We start from the raw sequence: 17,981 nt of genomic DNA on the forward strand, positions 1-17,981 counted from the left end.
CATAACACCAACAGGCACTGTCTGCACACAGCCACAGGCACTCACTTCTGTTTCACTTTAATGCGGACCAGTGCTTTCACATCCCGGAGCCACGAACGACCGGTGTTCTCGTCTAGTTTGTTCTTCGAGGTAAAGTGAATTACCGCTCCTATCATCGCTTCCGAGCCTGGCTTCTGCAGGTTCACCCCTTGAAAGTTGCTTCCTTTTGGTCAACGTGGGTATCAGCTCCACAAGGCAGCTAGCTAACGTTACTCGGTCTAGGAAAAGATGTTGGAGTTTACGCTAGCAAAGGAGCTACATGATTTAAAACGCGCTCTTACCTATTACGGGATAAAACAGCTTTAACATCTTAGTAGCCTTTTTTTCGTAGGTGAAGCCAAAACAACCATTCAGCACCGCTAATGCTAATATGCTAACCGTTGCTCCCACATGTCTGCAAGTTAAACGCAGTCTGGACGCAGCTTAGATTTGGTCAGCCAAAAGTTCACATGCATTCACATTATTGGTGAATTATTAAGACATCAGCACCTGATGTGACAGCTTTATAGTATCGTCAATAGCATAAAGCTTTCCTGTGTTTGTGTGCTGATATAAATTTCAATGTGGTGAAACATCAGGTTTGTATTGTAACGTTAGCTGCATCATGTATCTGAACGCCACAGCGTGCTTCGGTGTGGTAAAATGTCTGAAAAAAGTGTTTATGAACAGTGTTTGTGAAGACACGCTTATTTGTGTCAAACGCTGACTAATGATTTACAGGAGGTCCCAGTTAACTTGCCTGTTAAATTATCGTTTACATTGCTGAATGGTGGTCTGGTTAAGTGCCAGCCATATTGCCTGCTGGCTGATGAAACTATGACTGGCTGACTGTTTTCTTACATTACAGGTATTATTATTATTATCCGAGGCTAATAGTGTCAATAGTTAGACAACAGTTAGCCTGGCATCTACGTAGACATATTCATGTGATTAACCGTGAGGGGGTAAATAGAAATGCGTTTATTTCATTGATCTTTAATGGTTAACTTAATTTAACTTAAAGTAACACCACCTCCCTTTTACTGAAAATGTTAGATATGCCACTAGTCATATCAACCTGTATGCAACTCATGCTGTTGGCATGAAGCCTGACTTGCACCGCCGAGCTCGGTGCCAAACTCACTTCAAAAATCTACCAAAATAGTGTTGCCTCTGTTCTCAGAGCCGCTTTATACTGGGTAGAAATATATTTCAGATCGTTTAGCATAGAGTAGGAGCCACTCTTCAATTCGGCGTGCATTGAACACTCATAATTCTACTTTCCGTAATAAAATTTAAACTTTTAGTACTGGTTCACCTAGTATTGCTTCACAATATATTGAGGTTAACGCTAGCCAAACCGTAAGGAAATGTAAGCCAATTCTAAAAAGACATTCTTATGTTTTAAAAAGTGCTTTTTGGTGGGTGATATGTCGATTTCCAAAACGCAGTGGTTAACCAGGAATGGAGCCTTGAATTGTGACAGATGCGAGGGGCTAACATGGACATCGTTATTAGCATAGATGAATGTTGAAACGCGGATGACCAGCAGCATGGATGCCGTGCTGTCGCTTCGCTGTAAAAAAAAAACAACAAACACAGGTCTGAAGCAGCGTGTATTCTTAACTACGGGTGCGCAGTGCGAGCAGCTAATGTTTGCTAGCTGCTGATAATGTAATGTAGGTCACCGGGCCAGCAAACGTTACCGCTCCAGCCGATACAACACATTCTGAGGATGCTGTCTTCTATTAAAACCGCGTTTAATTCATTTTTAAAATATGATTTTACCTCAATATTCCCTCCCCTCGCCCTTAAAACTGAAAGCATGCACTGATAGCTATAGTGGTCCAGTTAAATGTTAGTGGGTCACCCGGCCATATTTTTGCTTAACACGCGGTCGCGTGGGGACTGCTGCACGGTTTGTCATTTGGCTGTGTTATTTTCTGATGCGCTCGATTTTATGTTTTGAATATTACAGGGATTATAATGTTTTAGATCCAGAGATAAAAAAGTCGCTCTCTTTAACTTCCTTCCTGCACAAAAATCACGGCAGTGTTTTTTTTTTAATGACGTATACGGGTTTGTGGTTCTCGATAATAAGCGATCGTACTGTAATTTGTGATATTTAAAATCTCCAGCAATGTCGCTTTTGTAGTCGTAAAATGTATGTTTTTTTTTAGATTTATACATCAGGGTTGCAAGTTTATGACAGGGTTACAAAGGGTTTGTTTTCGTAAGCAGAGGAAGGGGTTGCATCTTGCACCTGGCACGCAGGCGCACTGACATGAGGCTGGCTGAGGGATGTTGATGTTGCTATGGTTATGTCTTCCTGTGAGAAGGTCACTAAGGCTCTGCCTGCAAAGTGGATGTCTGGTGTTCTTCCAGAGCATCATTGCACTGTCTGCAGATCTTTGTATGATTCTTGGGCTACACAGTTGAGTGAAATTGATTCTTCTTGTCATTTGGCAGCATGGCGGACTACTTGATCAGTGGTGGTACAGGCTACGTACCTGAAGATGGACTCTCAGCTCAGCAGCTCTTTTCGATTGGTGATGGCCTTACATACAAGTAAGTTTCCCTGCATCACAGACTTTGATTTTTTTTTTTTTTGAATATCCAAGTAAAGTAATGAAATCAATTCAAAGTAAGGTCTCCTGATTTTAAAACCTCACCTGCGCGCAACGGTGGGTGAAGTGTACGCACCAGTGCTTTGTAATGGCCAACGCATTTTGAATCAGCAGATCTGACCAACAGTGCGTTGTCTCCGATGGTCAAACGGCTGAAGAGCTATGCTCTAAAGGAGATGGGTTGACTTACAAGTGAGTAAAACAGTCATATTCAAACTGTTTCAAAACTGTGCTGTTAAAATCCTCTGTCTCTCCAAGTGAATTCATAAGGGGGAAGCAAATGACTGTCCTTCTAAAGCAACATTACTTTGACTGCAACAATCCATACCAAAATCGAAATCTGGTGTCATGAAAGTGCGTGAGTGCATAAGAGTGCAGAAGATAAATGAAGGGCTTGTTGCTATGCTCAACTTGATCTTGGTCATGGGGATGAAATTTGCTTCCAATGGACATAACTGCCTTCTTAACTTCAACTAACCATCAAAGTGCACGACCTGTCTTGTGAATGCAACACGCGTGACAGGACAGCTCATGCACTTTCTTACAAACACTTTGATAACAGTACTAATCAAGCACTACTTTTTTGCTTTTTACTTACCCTCACACTCCTCTGGTAAGCATTCTGGTCACATGTGAAGAATGCTTTATAGATCATCATGAATCAGCATGCATTTTCACTAAATCTTAATTATCTTAATTAAGCCATGTACTCACCTTTTTTATTTTCTTAATCACCAATAATGAGAAGCAAAGCATTGTGCAGCTCAACTGTAGTGGTTGTTGGACACAGGGAAGCATGTCATTTCTTTTTACCTTTGCTCCACTAAAACATTCATCTAAAGTCATCACAGTGCTTTACCTCTTCAATACGTTTTGCCCACAGGTCCTAACAACCACTCCAATCAATGCTTAAGATTCCTTCTCAGTATTCCCCCAAAAGACTATTTGTTAATGTATTATTGTGTATAATGTATAATATAGCTAATTGTCCACATTCTGTTATCAACTGCATAAGGCCAAAAAAAGTACATTTCAGTTTAAGTGACTCTTTCATGGTTGGAAGGTTTTATAAGCTGAAAATCATCCAAGTCTTTGCTCTAATCGTGCTACTACTGCTTCGCAGCAGCTAATTGAATAAAAAACATAATGATGTTCGTGTGTGTCCACGTGTGATTGAATAGCACCCTTCACACTGTAATGAAGCGCATCACGACTGAAGGAAAGGTTGTGCACATGATGGACTGAATTAACATCATGTGAACTGCAGAAGGATTTGGGATGAATCTGGTTGGTTTGAGAATGAAAGAGTCTGAATGAGACTTTACAGGCCATGTGTCCTGTTTTTGAACCTTCTTATAATGCAGTTGTGACAAATACAGTAGATGCAGTAGTGGTAGAAGTAGAGATTCAGCTTTTATTGTTAGATTTCTTTCTTTGATATAAAAGTTTATAATCCTAAATCTTTTAATTTACTAGTTTACTCACAGTAGAGGAAAAAGAAAATAAGCAACTCAACAAAAGTGAGAAACAGGAAGACAGAAGCAGCTCTTTGAGAGAAACAGCTTCCTGCAGTATTGTGACTTTCACCCAGGTGCAGAAATCATGACGCGCATGACTGTGAACCTGCTGTCGTGATAAAATCTACTCCATATTTTTATCTGTGTACTTGAAATGGCCTCAGAAGTAAAGGTGCCTTGGTGCCTGAATGTAGAGTCTCTTTGTCTGACTATGGCTCTGTTAGCATAATATTGATGAACTGAATTTTATATGTGTTTTTATATAGGCACTGTAAAATACATCTACAAAAGATCACTGTAGTCACTGTAATTAAGTTCAAAAGTGCCTCTTATCGCACTCATATTTATCAGTTATGGTTAAACATGGGGTCATGGCCAGTCACACAAGACATTGGGTTTTAACTAAACCATTTTCTTTAAACCATAAACATGAGAGCACATGGTCCCGAGCTATACACTGATCTCTGACTATACCTTTAACAACCATAAAATCTGATCTGTCTCACCTTTTTTAAATCCTTAAGGGCAAGTCCCATGGCAAACTGAAGCCAGGGTTGAGCTCGAGGTTCACCATTATTAGATTTGCTGCTACATTAAAAAAAAAAAATAAATAAAAAGAACTTTCAGATGCTTTGATGTTCTTTGGGTTTGGGCATACAATGGCAGGCTGGCAGGTGAACACCAGTTGTGGCCACGGTTGAACATTGAAATATTTGTCTACATTTAACATTCAAATGAAAATAATCATCACCAAGCCATTGTTTTCTTTCGTATTCAAAGCCAACTCAATGAGCTCTTATGTAGGGCTGACCCTGAGTCAGTACGTGTAGCCTGTGGAGTCGCTGAGGTTTGTGGCTGCTGCTAAATGCTAGCAGATGTGTGCTGGACTTCTTTCTTATGCCTGCGTTGGCTTGTGGGTGTTTGGGCTCTTAAAATGAGGGGAAACAAACAGGACTCCTCCCTTGCAGTGTCCCATTGAGTGTGGCTATTTCAGACCTTCGTTTTCCCCACCCGCGCCAGAGCTGAAAAAAGTTTTCTTTTTTTATTTCACTTTCATTTTTAGATCGCATTTAGACTCGACTTTTGTACACCTGTACTGTTCACCATTTACCTGTTACCTTATTCTCACCTTGAACTTTCACTCTCCAGTTTCCTAAAACATGCATATGGCACACAAAGCTGCCCTTATTCCTTCACCTTTCCATCTGCCACATGCTTGATTTCACACCCATCTGCAAAAACCACAAAGTACATACTGAGTTTGGTTAAAAAAATAAACGCACTGTTCCTGTCTAGCTCCTACTCCCTCACTTATATTACTCCACCTCTCATTGTGAGTTTACTGGCCAAGACCCGAAAGAAGTCAGATGTTTTTGTTTTGTTGTTGTTGTTTTGTTTTTTGTTTTTTTTAGTTTAAGTTAAGTTTAGGATGCACCTGTCTGCACTCAGCCAAAACTTTACCCAGCAATATTCCAGAAAACATGAGTAGACGTGATTACAAGAGTATCCTACAGCCTGCTATAACTGCTATTGTATTGCTAGTGCTATTGTCTTAGTTTAAATAGTTTTACCAAAGGAAATAAATAGGAAAAGATCAAGTAATCCTGAAGTCATCAACTACGCAAAAAAATGTGTTCACTTTTCAATTCATGCTGCTCAAAATGTAGGGAATCATTTTCAGTTTTCTGCTTTTCTCTGAGCTGTTTTGCAGAACTTACTACAAATGCTGGTTAGTCATGTTGGTGTAAACACAAGGAACTCTTTAGCTTCTGGCATTTTTTAGTACAGTGTGGGTGTTTTTAGACCTCATAGCACTGCCAAGTTGCAAGCACTCACCCCTTATTTTGTGTTTTGTTTTTGTCTTTCAGTGACTTCTTGATTTTACCTGGCTTCATCGACTTTACATCAGACGAAGTGGTGAGTACACGTATGATGGCATGTGATATTTCAGACTGCAAAAAGGGCATGTTATTATTTCAGATGATTTTTGCAAGTAACTGTCACAACTGAGCTGAGACTTTCCTGGGACAAGACAATTGTTTCTTCAGTGTCTCCCACACCCCTTGTGATGATGAACTAACAGTGGAGCAGTGTCAGCAGACAGACCATTCTTGGCAGAGCCACTTCCTAAACCATCAGCCTTATTACAGTGGAGCCTTTTTAATTTTTTTTTTTTTTTTTTAAACAAACCTCTACTCCAGACCTCAGCGTTATTTTGGTAATTGCAGCTCTTACAAAAACAGCGTTGTTTTTGCCCATGTAAAACCATCTGCATCATTTCTTCTCTCCGGCTGCCCTGCTATTTTGGCCCACTGTGGTCACCCACTGGCTGCTCCCTCACCCTTGTGTTTACATTTGTGTCTGGTCGGTTGCTCATCCACCTCTCTCAGCAGATGATGGGAGAATTAATCTCAGAGCTTTAGATGAAATCCCTCTCCTCTGCTCGTTCATCTCGGAGGGTTTTGAACTAATTGCTATCTCTAATCTCTCGCTGTTTCCTTCCAAGTTAAGGAGAGTTCACGTTACTGTGTGAGCTGCTTGTCTGCCTCGTCGGGTTGTCATGGGTTAGTTGTCTCCACAGAGTTTTTGCCTGCCCTAGTTTTTTACTGGATAGTGGGCCTATTCAAGCTTGAATAACACAAATGCTTCCAGACTTTGAATAGAGTAGTTCATGTCCACACACTGCAGCCCAACAGATCGAACTGAAATTCGTAGGTTTTAGGTTTTAGAAACACGAGGAGGCGCCACGTGTGTGAGGAGCTGTTGTGGGAAATTCTTTGGGGTTGTGATATTCTTGACGTGCTTTCTTAACTCTCAGATGAATTTAGCAGGTTAGTGCAGTTGTGCACTCTAAATGGCCTTCATCACAAGCCTCTGAGAAAAGCAGCAAGCAGCCTCCATAGTTTATGTCTCTCACAGATAAGGAGTGGAAGCTCAGACATCATAAATCTCATGTGCTGGTTTTCCCATGCGTGAGGAATGTCATTATTTTCACTCCCCCATCTGAAGAAAGCAAAAACCTGGTGCTGGCTTTTGTGGGAATCAGCAGGAAGAGAAAGTTAAATCTGGCTGTTGGAGATAGATACTGTACTGTGGCTCGTTTCAGTTGTTCCACACAATGTCAGGTGTCTCTTCCTGAGAGGGAGGCTAGTATTTTAGATGGACCGTGAATTTTGTTGTGTTTAGAGATATCATATCACACATGAACACTTAATAATACTTTTATACTTGTTAAGGAGCTCACATATTGTACATCAGTCTCATATATGTCTATTTAAAGTGACCTCATTGGCCTCTTGTCATTTGAGGTTATGTCCCTTAGTATCATTGAAAGGGATTTAAAGGCATTAACCATTTAAAAACTCAGCAGCAGAGTACTGGATATCTCCCAAGTTCAGTCTGCCCCCTGGTGGTACTTGTGCAAAATGTCAGAAATCCAAGTGTTCAGACACTTAAATGTACATTCCCATCTCTGTCTCCCAGGACCTGACATCAGCACTGACCAGGAAGATCACACTGAAGACCCCTCTCATCTCCTCCCCCATGGACACTGTGACTGAGTCAGCCATGGCAATTGCAATGGCGGTAAGATCCCGCTTTGCCAAACTTGCCAAACTATTGTCTGAGCTTTAATATTTCCTAAATTGCATAATTCTAAAATCCACATATCATTGCTTTTGAATTTGGTAGCTAATGGGGGGCATTGGCATCATTCACCACAACTGCACACCTGAATTCCAAGCCAACGAGGTCCGCAAGGTTAAGGTAAACTAAACTGCTATTTTCAAAATCTTCTGTGTTTTAGATTATCTCATCTTTTTGTAGTTAAGACAAGTGTTCACTAATTGTCTCTTGGTAGAAGTAGAAATGTTATTATTGTTATTGTTTTCATTGTCTTGTCATTGTCATCATTTCAAATGATTTCCCATCTTGTCTCTATATAGGCTGCGGTAATTGTCTTCTTTCTCTGTTTTGTTTTTTCTTTGTGTGTGTGTGTGTTTTTCTTTCTTCTTGCTGCTTCACTATTGTTGCGTTTGCATATTGCTGTTCATTTATCATTGTATATCTTGCGTGTGGTGGTTGATTTTGCTGATTTCTGCTTTTGCTAATTTGCATAAATCAAGGGGCAAAAAAATAGTAATCCTAATAATTACGTTTGGTTTGGTTTCCAGAGGTTTGAACAGGGTTTTATCACAGACCCAGTTGTGATGAGTCCACGCCACACAGTTGGGGACGTGTTTGAGGCCAAAGTAAGACATGGCTTCTCTGGTATTCCTGTCACAGAGACAGGCAAAATGGGCAGCAAACTGGTGGGCATCGTCACCTCCAGAGATATTGACTTTCTGTCTGAGAAAGACCACGGCAAACCACTGGAGGAGGTGTGTATATTATTTTTTTTGTTTGTTTCAGTTTGTTTGCCCATCAGTTTAAAAATGTTTGTAGTGGCATCACTTGTTTTGATTATTTTATTATTGAAACTGTGCTGATGATCTCCTAGGCTATGACTAAAAGGGAGGAGCTGGTTGTGGCTCCGGCTGGTGTTACACTGAAAGAAGCCAATGACATTCTGCAGCGCAGTAAAAAGGGTGAATAAAAGTTTCTGAAAGCAGCTTCTTCTTGTTAGAGTTTGGTCTCCTACATGTAATTTAATAACCTGCCTTTCACCCTCTCTGTAACCAGGCAAGCTTCCGATTGTAAACGATAACGACGAGCTGGTGGCCATTATTGCCAGGACAGATCTGAAGAAGAACAGGGACTACCCTCTGGCCTCCAAAGACTCACGCAAACAGTTGCTATGTGGCGCCGCCATCGGCACCAGGGAGGACGACAAATACAGACTGGACCTGTTGGTGCAGGCTGGAGTGGATGTTGTTGTACTGGTGTGTGTTTTTGATGGTTGTATTGTGGTTGATTTATATCTTATCTCCAGTCTGTGATTGTTGCCTGTCAGTCATAATAGTGACTCTCACACACACACACACACACACACTTGAATCTGAAAATGATCCTCAAGCACTGGTGTTGATGTTGTTTCTTCAGTTCTGTATTCACTTTAACCAAGAATGGTTTTTGTATTTCTAGGACTCCTCACAAGGGAACTCTGTGTATCAAATCAACATGATCAATTATATTAAACAGAAGTATCCAGAACTGCAGGTTGTAGGAGGAAATGGTGAGTCTGTTGATAAAGGTAACAGTTTAAGAGTAAATATGTACATAAGGGTGGAAATAAAACATTGGCCCAAGGACTTTGATTATGTACACATAGCAATCCCTGCTTTTTTGATTAACAAAATATAATAATTTGCACACATTTCCTGACCTTTTTCTTTTTCTGCACCTGCAGTGGTTACAGCAGCCCAGGCCAAGAATCTGATCGATGCTGGTGTGGATGCTCTAAGAGTCGGCATGGGCTGTGGTTCCATCTGCATCACGCAGGAAGGTACTCAGTCCTGTGATACGTTGCCATTTTCTGAACACAGTTACAGCACTTTACTTCATATTCTGGAAGTACTGTAAAAGCATAAATGGACTGCGACAGCAGCTGTGAATTTCAATATAGTGGATAAGAATAATAAGTAAGTAAGAAATTTCAACCTTGCTGTACACGTTCTTTATCTGGCTATGAAGTACAGTGAGAAGGAAAGGGGATCAGTTGCTAGCAGTAACGGCTACCCTGAGACCACTCCTAGTTGTCATGGTGATCTGCCAAGGCCCCGTTCTGGGTTGCCATGGGGACCGGCCTCTCATGCTCAGACTAGGTCACGTTCACCAGCAAGAACAGAGGAGGCATGTTGCGGCAAAAGTACATGAACCTAAAATATGTCTGTTAATTTCCATTGTAAGAGAGGCTATTGTTTTTTGGGGGTTTTTTTTGTATTCGTTTGTTTGTTTTGGCAGGTGATTTCTGCTTGTACTAACCTCTCTTCTGCGTCACCTGAGCATGTGGTGCCATTGGTTGCCATGACAGTCATGTTAAATAATGTTTTCTGCCTCGTAGTCATGGCTTGTGGGCGCCCCCAGGGGACCTCGGTGTACAAGGTAGCAGAGTACGCCAGGCGTTTCGGTGTGCCAGTCATCGCTGATGGCGGCATTCAGACTGTGGGCCATGTGGTGAAGGCTCTGTCACTCGGAGCATCGACTGGTGAGACTTCAAAAACTGTTGACACACAGAGTGTTGTAACATCTGAGGGAAAAATACCTTATCTAATTCCTCATGCTTTACGCAGCTTGTTAATCTTAGAAAGTGGTCAGGTTAGGTTGGGTAATACAAGAACGCAGACATGATTCTCTCCTGTTTCTCACTCCAGTTATGATGGGCTCGTTGCTAGCAGCAACCACTGAGGCTCCAGGAGAGTACTTCTTCTCAGACGGTGTGCGGCTGAAAAAATATCGCGGTATGGGCTCTCTGGATGCTATGGAGAAGAGCACCAGCAGCCAGAAACGCTATTTTAGGTATGTTGAGGTCATGAAAATCCAAATTCCAAGTGCAGCTATTACACTGTTGTGATCCCACTGGATGAATGAAAAATGGTCTTTTCCACAGTGAGGGCGACAAGGTGAAGGTAGCCCAGGGTGTTTCAGGCTCGGTCCAGGACAAGGGGTCCATCCACAAGTTTGTGCCATACCTGATAGCCGGTATCCAACATGGCTGCCAGGACATCGGGGCAAAGAGTCTCTCTGTCCTCCGGTGAGTAGTTTGTGTGGATTACTGGTTATAATAAAGAGGTTAAGTGTATTGTATTTTACAATGTTCCCGTTTTTCTCAGTTCCATGATGTACTCTGGAGAGCTGAAGTTTGAGAAGCGCACCATGTCTGCACAGGTGGAGGGAGGCGTTCATGGACTCCACTCGTAAGTACAAAAACATCTTTGCAGCAGTAAACCATACATTTGGATACATGCTGCAAAACACGACAGACTGTACTTTGTCATCTGTAGGTATCAGGCGCAAAGAATTATGATTTTATGGCTTATTTATTATTCGGATTTTAAAGTTGCAATGTTCTATTTTTAGTTCCCGCTTGCAAAAAAAACAAACATCCTCCTTCTTAAAAGGATGTTTGGCTGAATTGTAGAGGAAGAAACAATGTCTGTTATTACAGTGAGAGCAGGTTATTTCATCTCCCAGTGCCAGAAGCTGGAGTGCCAACTGGGAACTGGAGTGTCTTTGTTGATTGTCATTGCACTGTTAAGAAACAGCTTGGCTCCCGTACTGTACTTCCTGTTAGGTATTGACATAAGGAAGTGCTGCGGGAGAAAATAACCCTGCTCTCTAGTTGCAAGTAAGTTGCTTGGGAGAAGGAACAATGCAGCAAAAAGTATTATAAAAGTTCCCTTTTATTGTTCGCTTTAATAGCAGCGAGATTAGTAAAAAAAATATTTTAAAAATGCCATTTTCTGCCAAATGTGCTCGGGAAACATGATGTAGCAGGTGCATGCAGTTGTTGAATGAACGTGAATAAGCAACTAGTGGTCTTAGCAGTAAAGCTGGTTTATATTAGAGCAAACGCTGATTTCTCTCCAATGTTTCTTCGCCTCCACAGTTACGAGAAGCGGCTTTACTAAACAGGGTGGGGGGACTGGAGCGCACATCGGCGGTGCACGTGACATACCCAATCTTACAGTGACCAAATGTTAAACCTCCACTTCTGCTAAAATGCATACCACCCACTACACCCCCTTCTGCCCTCCCTTGCATTATTTCCACCGTTGCTCTCTCTGATCCCAACCAGCTGCTTGGGGGAGAAGAGAGGCACCATAGCGAAGTGAGAATCTTCGAACTGACACCCGACTCTCTGAACACCTGGGATTTTGCACTCAAGAAGCGGCACATCAGGGTTTTCGGAATGACATACACACACCTGTATCTTGAGTATGCAGCCTGATCCCAACTGTGTGTGTGTGTGTGTGTGTGCGCGCGTGTGTGTTGATAGCAGCGAGAGAGCGTGAATGAGGGTAGTGTGTGCCTGAGCGTGTGTCATATAGTTTAAAATATGTATTGGGACAAACCAAGTGAAGGTGCACTGTGTGTTTTGTCCTCTTATTATCCTATCATTATTAGTGAGTCTAAAACAGCCACGGTGCAGATCCCATCAGCATCTTTTTGGGCTTTTTTGGGATCCACGCTAATCAGCAAGCTCCCTGTCGGAAGCCTCACGCATCCCAGTTCTTAAACACACTAGTGCGTGTGCAGAAAACAAGATTTAAACACTTGTCTCTCTATGTGCAGTGTGTTGGTGTATCATGGCAAACTTCCTGTTGTTTTGCATCTTAAAGGCATCACAGGTATAAGCTACCTAATAAAAGGTAGCTGCTGATATTTCAGAGCTGTTTACTTTGTGTATTGTGGATCCTGAGGTATGAGATATTGCCCAAGGCAGTGAATCCTGTTGACATTATATCCTCCACCGTCACCTGAAATCAGTAGACAGAACTCGAACCCACAGTCTTTACCACTGTGGGCATTCACTTTCCCCTCAGAGACATCTTGAACCAAATAATCAGTGTCCCATCTCGGTGCATAGTTTTCATATGTTGAGCATGGAAGGGACCAAAAGCTGAAGATCAGGTATGTTTAAAAGAAAAACTAAAATGTACCAATCAAAAATAGTTCGTAATGAGAACGATCATAGCTCTGCCCTTAATTTGAATACTTTTAGATCAACCAAACTTTATATTAAACCTGTATAGTCTTGGGGGCTTTGAATTGAGCATGAAGGGTTTTTGATATGCATGTTTGTTTTTTCACTAAGCCAAACATGGCTGTATTTATATTCTGCTTTATTGTAATTGCATACATACTGCCAAGTGTATTTACACTTCCTCTGACACTCTTCTTTTGTAACTTCAAAACCAAAATTGGCGCAACAAGTCGCTTGTTACCTTGTCACTTGTTCTTTCCTGCGCTCTCACAGCGTCGCATAGGTTCTGTGTGACAGGTTTATTTTATTTCTGACTTGCGTTTACTTTTTTTTTTAACCAGAGATATGCCTTGAAACAGGGATGGATAAAGGCTGCTGATGACAGCTCAGTGACAATGCATTAAAATGCGTAATTCTATACACACTCGCCTCCTTTTCTTACTTTGAAACAGTACTGCTGTGTTTGTTATCATTCAGCTTATGTAGGAGTAGGCTTTTCTAACATTTTCATACTGGATTTGTTTTTTCCCTAGTAAAATGTCCCAGATTGTAAGACTTCAGTTGCTTTCTCTAACGTGCTAATATACTTTACCCTCTTCGGGGTCCACTTGACTAACAGAGATCTTGCAGTTGGAATGAATTGCGAGAAAATGTACATGGAAATATATGGAGAAATATATACATATATTCAGTCAAATGACTGCTGCTTGTTTTCAGTCTCCCACCTGAAGAGATAATTTAGATTCTTAAAATGTCTTATTTGTCAAGTACTGAGTCCTGTTTGTCTAAAAAGCACTAATAGAGTAAGTGAGAGGTTAGATTTACAGTATTTTTTATTATTATTATTATTATTATTATTATTATTTTTTTTTTTTTTGAAGTTGTACTTTTTATAATTTAAACTTAAGTACACTGAAAAGCAGTTAAAGTTGCCATGCCAGTAGCCTCTGCAACCAACAATCAAAAGAGTAAAGAAGGGCTTTTTAGATGGACAGAAAAGACTCAGTTGCCAATAAATCCATTAGGGGTTTTTGTGAAATATCACTTCAGAACATGTTTACAGTGAAACACTCAACAGAGGAAAGTTGCTTTTGCTGTTCAATATGGTAAAGAATAATAAATAAAACAAACTGTGTATGGGCTGCTGTCTTATTTAACACGTTGTGAAGTCACATTGGATACAGGATATCAGAGTGAAATTTGAACATGTTATAAAACAAACTTTATTAAACAATGTGTTGAGCAAAGTGATGTATGAACATAAATAAATTTAGAATACTGGTCATAGAGGATGCTGTCCGTGTATGTAGAAGCACAGTCCATTGGTGATAAATGTAGAGGGGAAAAGGTAACATAGTGCGTGTTTTACCAGTAGAGGGTGCTGCTGCACCATAACTCCAAGTAAAATGTGTAGCATATTGGCGTGAAGAGTTTATAGTTTGACAAACTTAATTTTAATCCCATCTTTTTCAACCATGAGATTTTAATAACAGTGATATTCAGCTGAGTTTGAGTATTACTTCAGTAGCATTTAATAAGTGCTTAATTCAGTCACAGTACTATCTATTGGAATGTTGGAATGCAATAAAAACATTGTACAAATAAAATCCTGTTATTTCCACTCAGTAAAATGGTACTATTCTTTTGACTGTATCAAACTTCACCAGCCTTTATCAAACATGTAAAAGTTACAAATTACCTTTTGGCTTTTGACATTCTTGGCACTTAGACCCTCTTAGACATTCACTAATGACCACATAAGAAAGCTTATCAACCTGCAAAAACTTTACCTTGGCAGCTATGGGTCTTTTATGTTGTACGCAAAAGCTACCATGCACTACCAAACAGGCTGTAAATAAAAAACCACGACAGTCAACTTGCTGCGCAAAGCAGGCACCTTTCTCAATAAGTCTTCAATGTAACCCTTGTTTGACCAGACTGTTCTTTTATAGATCAATAGTCTCACTGCAGATGCTCAAGGCATCGATTTGTCTGCAAACGCTGATGAACTCCTCCTGCACCGACCGGTCTGCGTCAGATGACATGTCCAGGTCCAGGCTCTCCTGTGAGGCTGCGCCCAGTGTATGGTATTGCCTCTGTGGGTCAGCATGGGCTTGGTGTCCAGAGGGCGCCACGTGACCCGTGCCCCCTTGCTGGAGAATCTGCTGAGCATGTCTTTCTGGGCTCGGGCACAAAACCAGCGAGGAGCCTCCGAGAGAGGCTCTGTAGAGGGAACAGGAGGAAGAGCTGCCCCTCCAACGTTCAGGAGATGAACAGCTGGAGGAGGAGGACAGGGATGGGGATGGTGGAGCACCTACAACAGTTTCTCCTTGAGATTTGGTTGTAGGGGGCTGGGGTTGACAGACCATCTCCACACAGGAGGAAGTCCGATAAAGGCCGGGGTCAGCTGAGAGAGGATCACAGAAGCTGTTGCTGGGAAGTCCACTGTGGTTGTTCACGGAGAGGTCACTGCAACGAATAGGCCTAGCAGGGCTGAAGAGGCTCATGGGAAAGAGGGCCTCACTGAAGAGAGCCTCGTCTATGCTGCGACGCAGGTTGATGGGCGAAGGTGGCCGCAAGTCTGCAGTGGAGTCACTGGTAAATGAAGATCCACCTGAGGGCTCTCTGCCTCCACAATCATCAGGTTTTTCTGACCCCTGCAAGTCCATATCCAAGTCCAGGTCTCGGTATGCTAAGGCCCTGTTGCTGTGGTAGAGGAGGTCCAGGCCGTTCAGACTACTACCAAGCCTCTCATCCATCAAAGTGTAAAGAGGAAGGCTCTCAGTCTCTCCAAGCCCAACTGTGTCAACAATGGCGAGTTTCTCCTGCTGGCTCAGGGTCCACTGGTAGCTCCCAGGCAGAATTGGCGATTTGGATGCCAACAGTTCAGTCCAGCAGCTTCCTGCATTTGGAAGGTGGTCAGAGCAATAGACTGGTTGTGCAACCACCAAGGCTAGGGTGAGGCAAACCCCAAGCTCACAGAGCCTGCAGCTAAACTGAAAAGCCCACCAGGGCCAGGGGTGGAAGACCTTCTCTCCACCTGCGACACCCATGGCGTTGAGCATTGCATATAACTGGAGTCCTGCACATGCTAAACAAAACAACGCTGAGAGACAAACGGTCAAAGCTGCACGGTCCCAGTCACGGCTCTCAGCGAAGGGGCAGCGGTTGTAGCGCTCGGCAGGCGTGGGAGAAGTGTTGTTCAGGTGGTAGATGTGCTTGGAGTCTGCCCGCACGTAGATGTAGAACACAAAATAGGCAGCAGACAAGAATGTGGCCAGTGCTACAAAGGCTCCACGGGAGATGAGTGAAAGAAAGAGGCAAAGTGGAGGCTTTTGCTGGTAGAACTTCAGTAATGCCACCGGACCGAATGCAGCAGCAAAGTGCAGGACGACCAGGCAGGCCAGGAAACAGGGTCTCTGGAAGGCTGAGTAGGAGAGCTGCATTCTTGAGCGCATGGAGAGGAGAAGGAAAACCAGGCCAAAAGCTGCGGTCAGGCAGGGAAACGGCGCCTCGTAGAGCATCAGTGTGGCCTCGGTGGAGGGTAAGCGGTCCTGGTGGCCGTAGGCGTCATATAGGAGCGAGAAAGATCTGGTACAACCAGCAGCTAGGAGGAACAGGCTGACCAGGGCGAAGTAGCCACATCCAGAGGGGCATCGCAATGGCAAGCAGAGCAGATTGAGCGCTGAGGCTAGTGTTAGCATCGCAAAGACACAACCAGCACCATAAACATGTGCCTCCCAGGCCAGGCCCCAAGCAGCCATGGCACTGTTCCAGTCGGTGTACAGGGGCACCAGCATGGGTGGAGCTGGGATCAGGAAAGGGCTGAGTGATTGGTTCGCGGCAGTGGTGTTTTGTGTGTGTCTGACGTCCGAGGCGGTGGTGGAGTCCCAGGCTTCTGAGAGGTTGCAGATCCCAGAGCGTTCTTTGTTGCAGTCTGGAAGGAAGGTGACTTTGCTGTCCACCGGGTTGGACACCCAGGGTTCAGTGTGGAAAGGAATATATGGAGCTCCTGGGGGGAGGCCTGGAAAGAAAGTAAAACGTCAAGTTTGATCAAATTTGCTTTGAAGAGCTGGAGGGAGAAATAAGATTAATATTTGAAAAGGGAGGAACTGAAACAGGAAAGAATAGGAAAATCCAAAAACTTGGAAGTGGCTATAGATTTAAACATCTATTTTTACATCAGTTCAAAGCATACTAATCGTTCACTCATGAGAATAAACAGAAACATTTGATCAATGTTCGAACTGTCAGGGCCAGAAAACAAATTGGCTCGGGTCCAAGACGGTGAAAGAGTACTTTCCTCCGAATGTACTAATCCTGTTTAAAAGCTTGTAAGAAGCCGACTTCAAACTGAGCAGGGCCCAAAAGAGGAGGAGGAGGAGGTGTGTGTGTGTGTGAGTGTGTGTGTGAGTGAGATCAGCCCACTCAGAACCACAGAGCTAGTTTCTCTTGCATTACGTAAGCCATCTGGAGTTTCCATGCGAGTACACTTTTATTATGATTGTGTTAGACATGTTTTAGCACTGGGAAGGAAATGGCTGTTTCTAAGTGGTTTAGCTTTGGAAATTGAGGAGTAACCATGTATATATGTGTTTGCGTGAACATTACGGAGACGCCTGCAAAGCTCATCTGCGGTGTACATGTTTATGCTGTTCAGATACTGGGGGGCGACTTGAATGGAACGTAGCACAAGTCAATTCACACGGCATAGTGCCTCACAGATGGACAAAAAGACAAACATTTTTTAGTCTTCTAGTGTCCACATCAGTGAGCTTCACATAATGGAGCTTGTTCTTTTCCACAAAACACAACCATTAGCATGTGCATGCTATCTTTCCACCACAGAGAAGAATATATTAGGACCTTAAGTGTAATAATAGCAACTTAAAAACCATTTTTTTAAAAAAGGCAGTCAATGCAGAAAAGAGCAGCAGCTTCTAATGGCAGCTCTATCATTTATACACACACACCCACAGGCTCATCAGTCATTTTATTGCAGGCTTATCAGAGACAATCACTCTTCCATAAAGAGCCAGGTGCTATAATGGACCACAGAGACAGGGACAAATGAACAGGATAAACTGACAGCACAGTAAATCACACAGCGTACACTCACAAATGTGTTTCGCATTAATTTGGATGTGAGATTGGTGACATATTTTTGCTGTGACT

The 17,981-nt window shown here is 42.5% G+C and overlaps 2 protein-coding genes across 7 annotated transcripts in view; one reads left to right on the forward strand and one right to left on the reverse strand.

Moving 5' to 3' along the window:
* Window positions 1-13,941, forward strand: impdh1b (IMP (inosine 5'-monophosphate) dehydrogenase 1b). 5 transcript variants are annotated; one of them, XM_041029912.1, is made up of 16 exons: window positions 1-129; window positions 2,488-2,586; window positions 2,757-2,837; window positions 6,031-6,079; window positions 7,646-7,747; window positions 7,853-7,927; window positions 8,335-8,541; window positions 8,661-8,748; window positions 8,843-9,042; window positions 9,245-9,335; window positions 9,510-9,605; window positions 10,164-10,307; window positions 10,474-10,618; window positions 10,710-10,853; window positions 10,933-11,016; window positions 11,709-13,941. In XM_041029912.1, the coding sequence occupies exons 2-16, from the start codon at window positions 2,489-2,491 to the stop codon at window positions 11,728-11,730; spliced, it is 1,626 nt and encodes a 541-aa protein (XP_040885846.1). In that variant the 5' UTR covers window positions 1-129; window position 2,488; the 3' UTR covers window positions 11,731-13,941. The 5 variants fall into 5 exon arrangements, with proteins under 5 accessions (XP_040885846.1, XP_040885848.1, XP_040885849.1 ...); XM_041029914.1 differs by having other exon boundaries at window positions 2,760-2,837; XM_041029911.1 differs by having other exon boundaries at window positions 66-214.
* LOC121176003 (proline rich transmembrane protein 4) overlaps window positions 13,667-17,981 on the reverse strand; it is an 18,886-nt gene continuing 14,571 nt past the window's right edge. For both annotated transcript variants that reach the window (XM_041029909.1, XM_041029910.1), the window contains exon 4: window positions 13,667-16,830. In XM_041029909.1, the coding sequence (XP_040885843.1) occupies window positions 14,753-16,830 (2,078 nt within the window). In that variant the 3' untranslated portion in view covers window positions 13,667-14,752. The remainder of the gene's footprint in view (window positions 16,831-17,981) is intronic.

Source organism: Toxotes jaculatrix, chromosome 22 (genome assembly GCF_017976425.1).
Source record: "Toxotes jaculatrix isolate fToxJac2 chromosome 22, fToxJac2.pri, whole genome shotgun sequence".
In the NCBI taxonomy this organism is placed as follows: domain Eukaryota; kingdom Metazoa; phylum Chordata; class Actinopteri; family Toxotidae; genus Toxotes; species Toxotes jaculatrix.

Bases quoted from the DNA above. Each gene is read 5' to 3' on its own strand.
- impdh1b (XM_041029912.1), top strand. From the start codon at position 2,489: ATGGCGGACTACTTGATCAGTGGTGGTACAGGCTACGTACCTGAAGAT. The intron at 10,619-10,709 runs GTATGTTGAGGT...TCTTTTCCACAG, and splicing joins AGCCAGAAACGCTATTTTAG to TGAGGGCGACAAGGTGAAGG. The intron at 11,017-11,708 runs GTAAGTACAAAA...TCGCCTCCACAG, and splicing joins GGCGTTCATGGACTCCACTC to TTACGAGAAGCGGCTTTACT.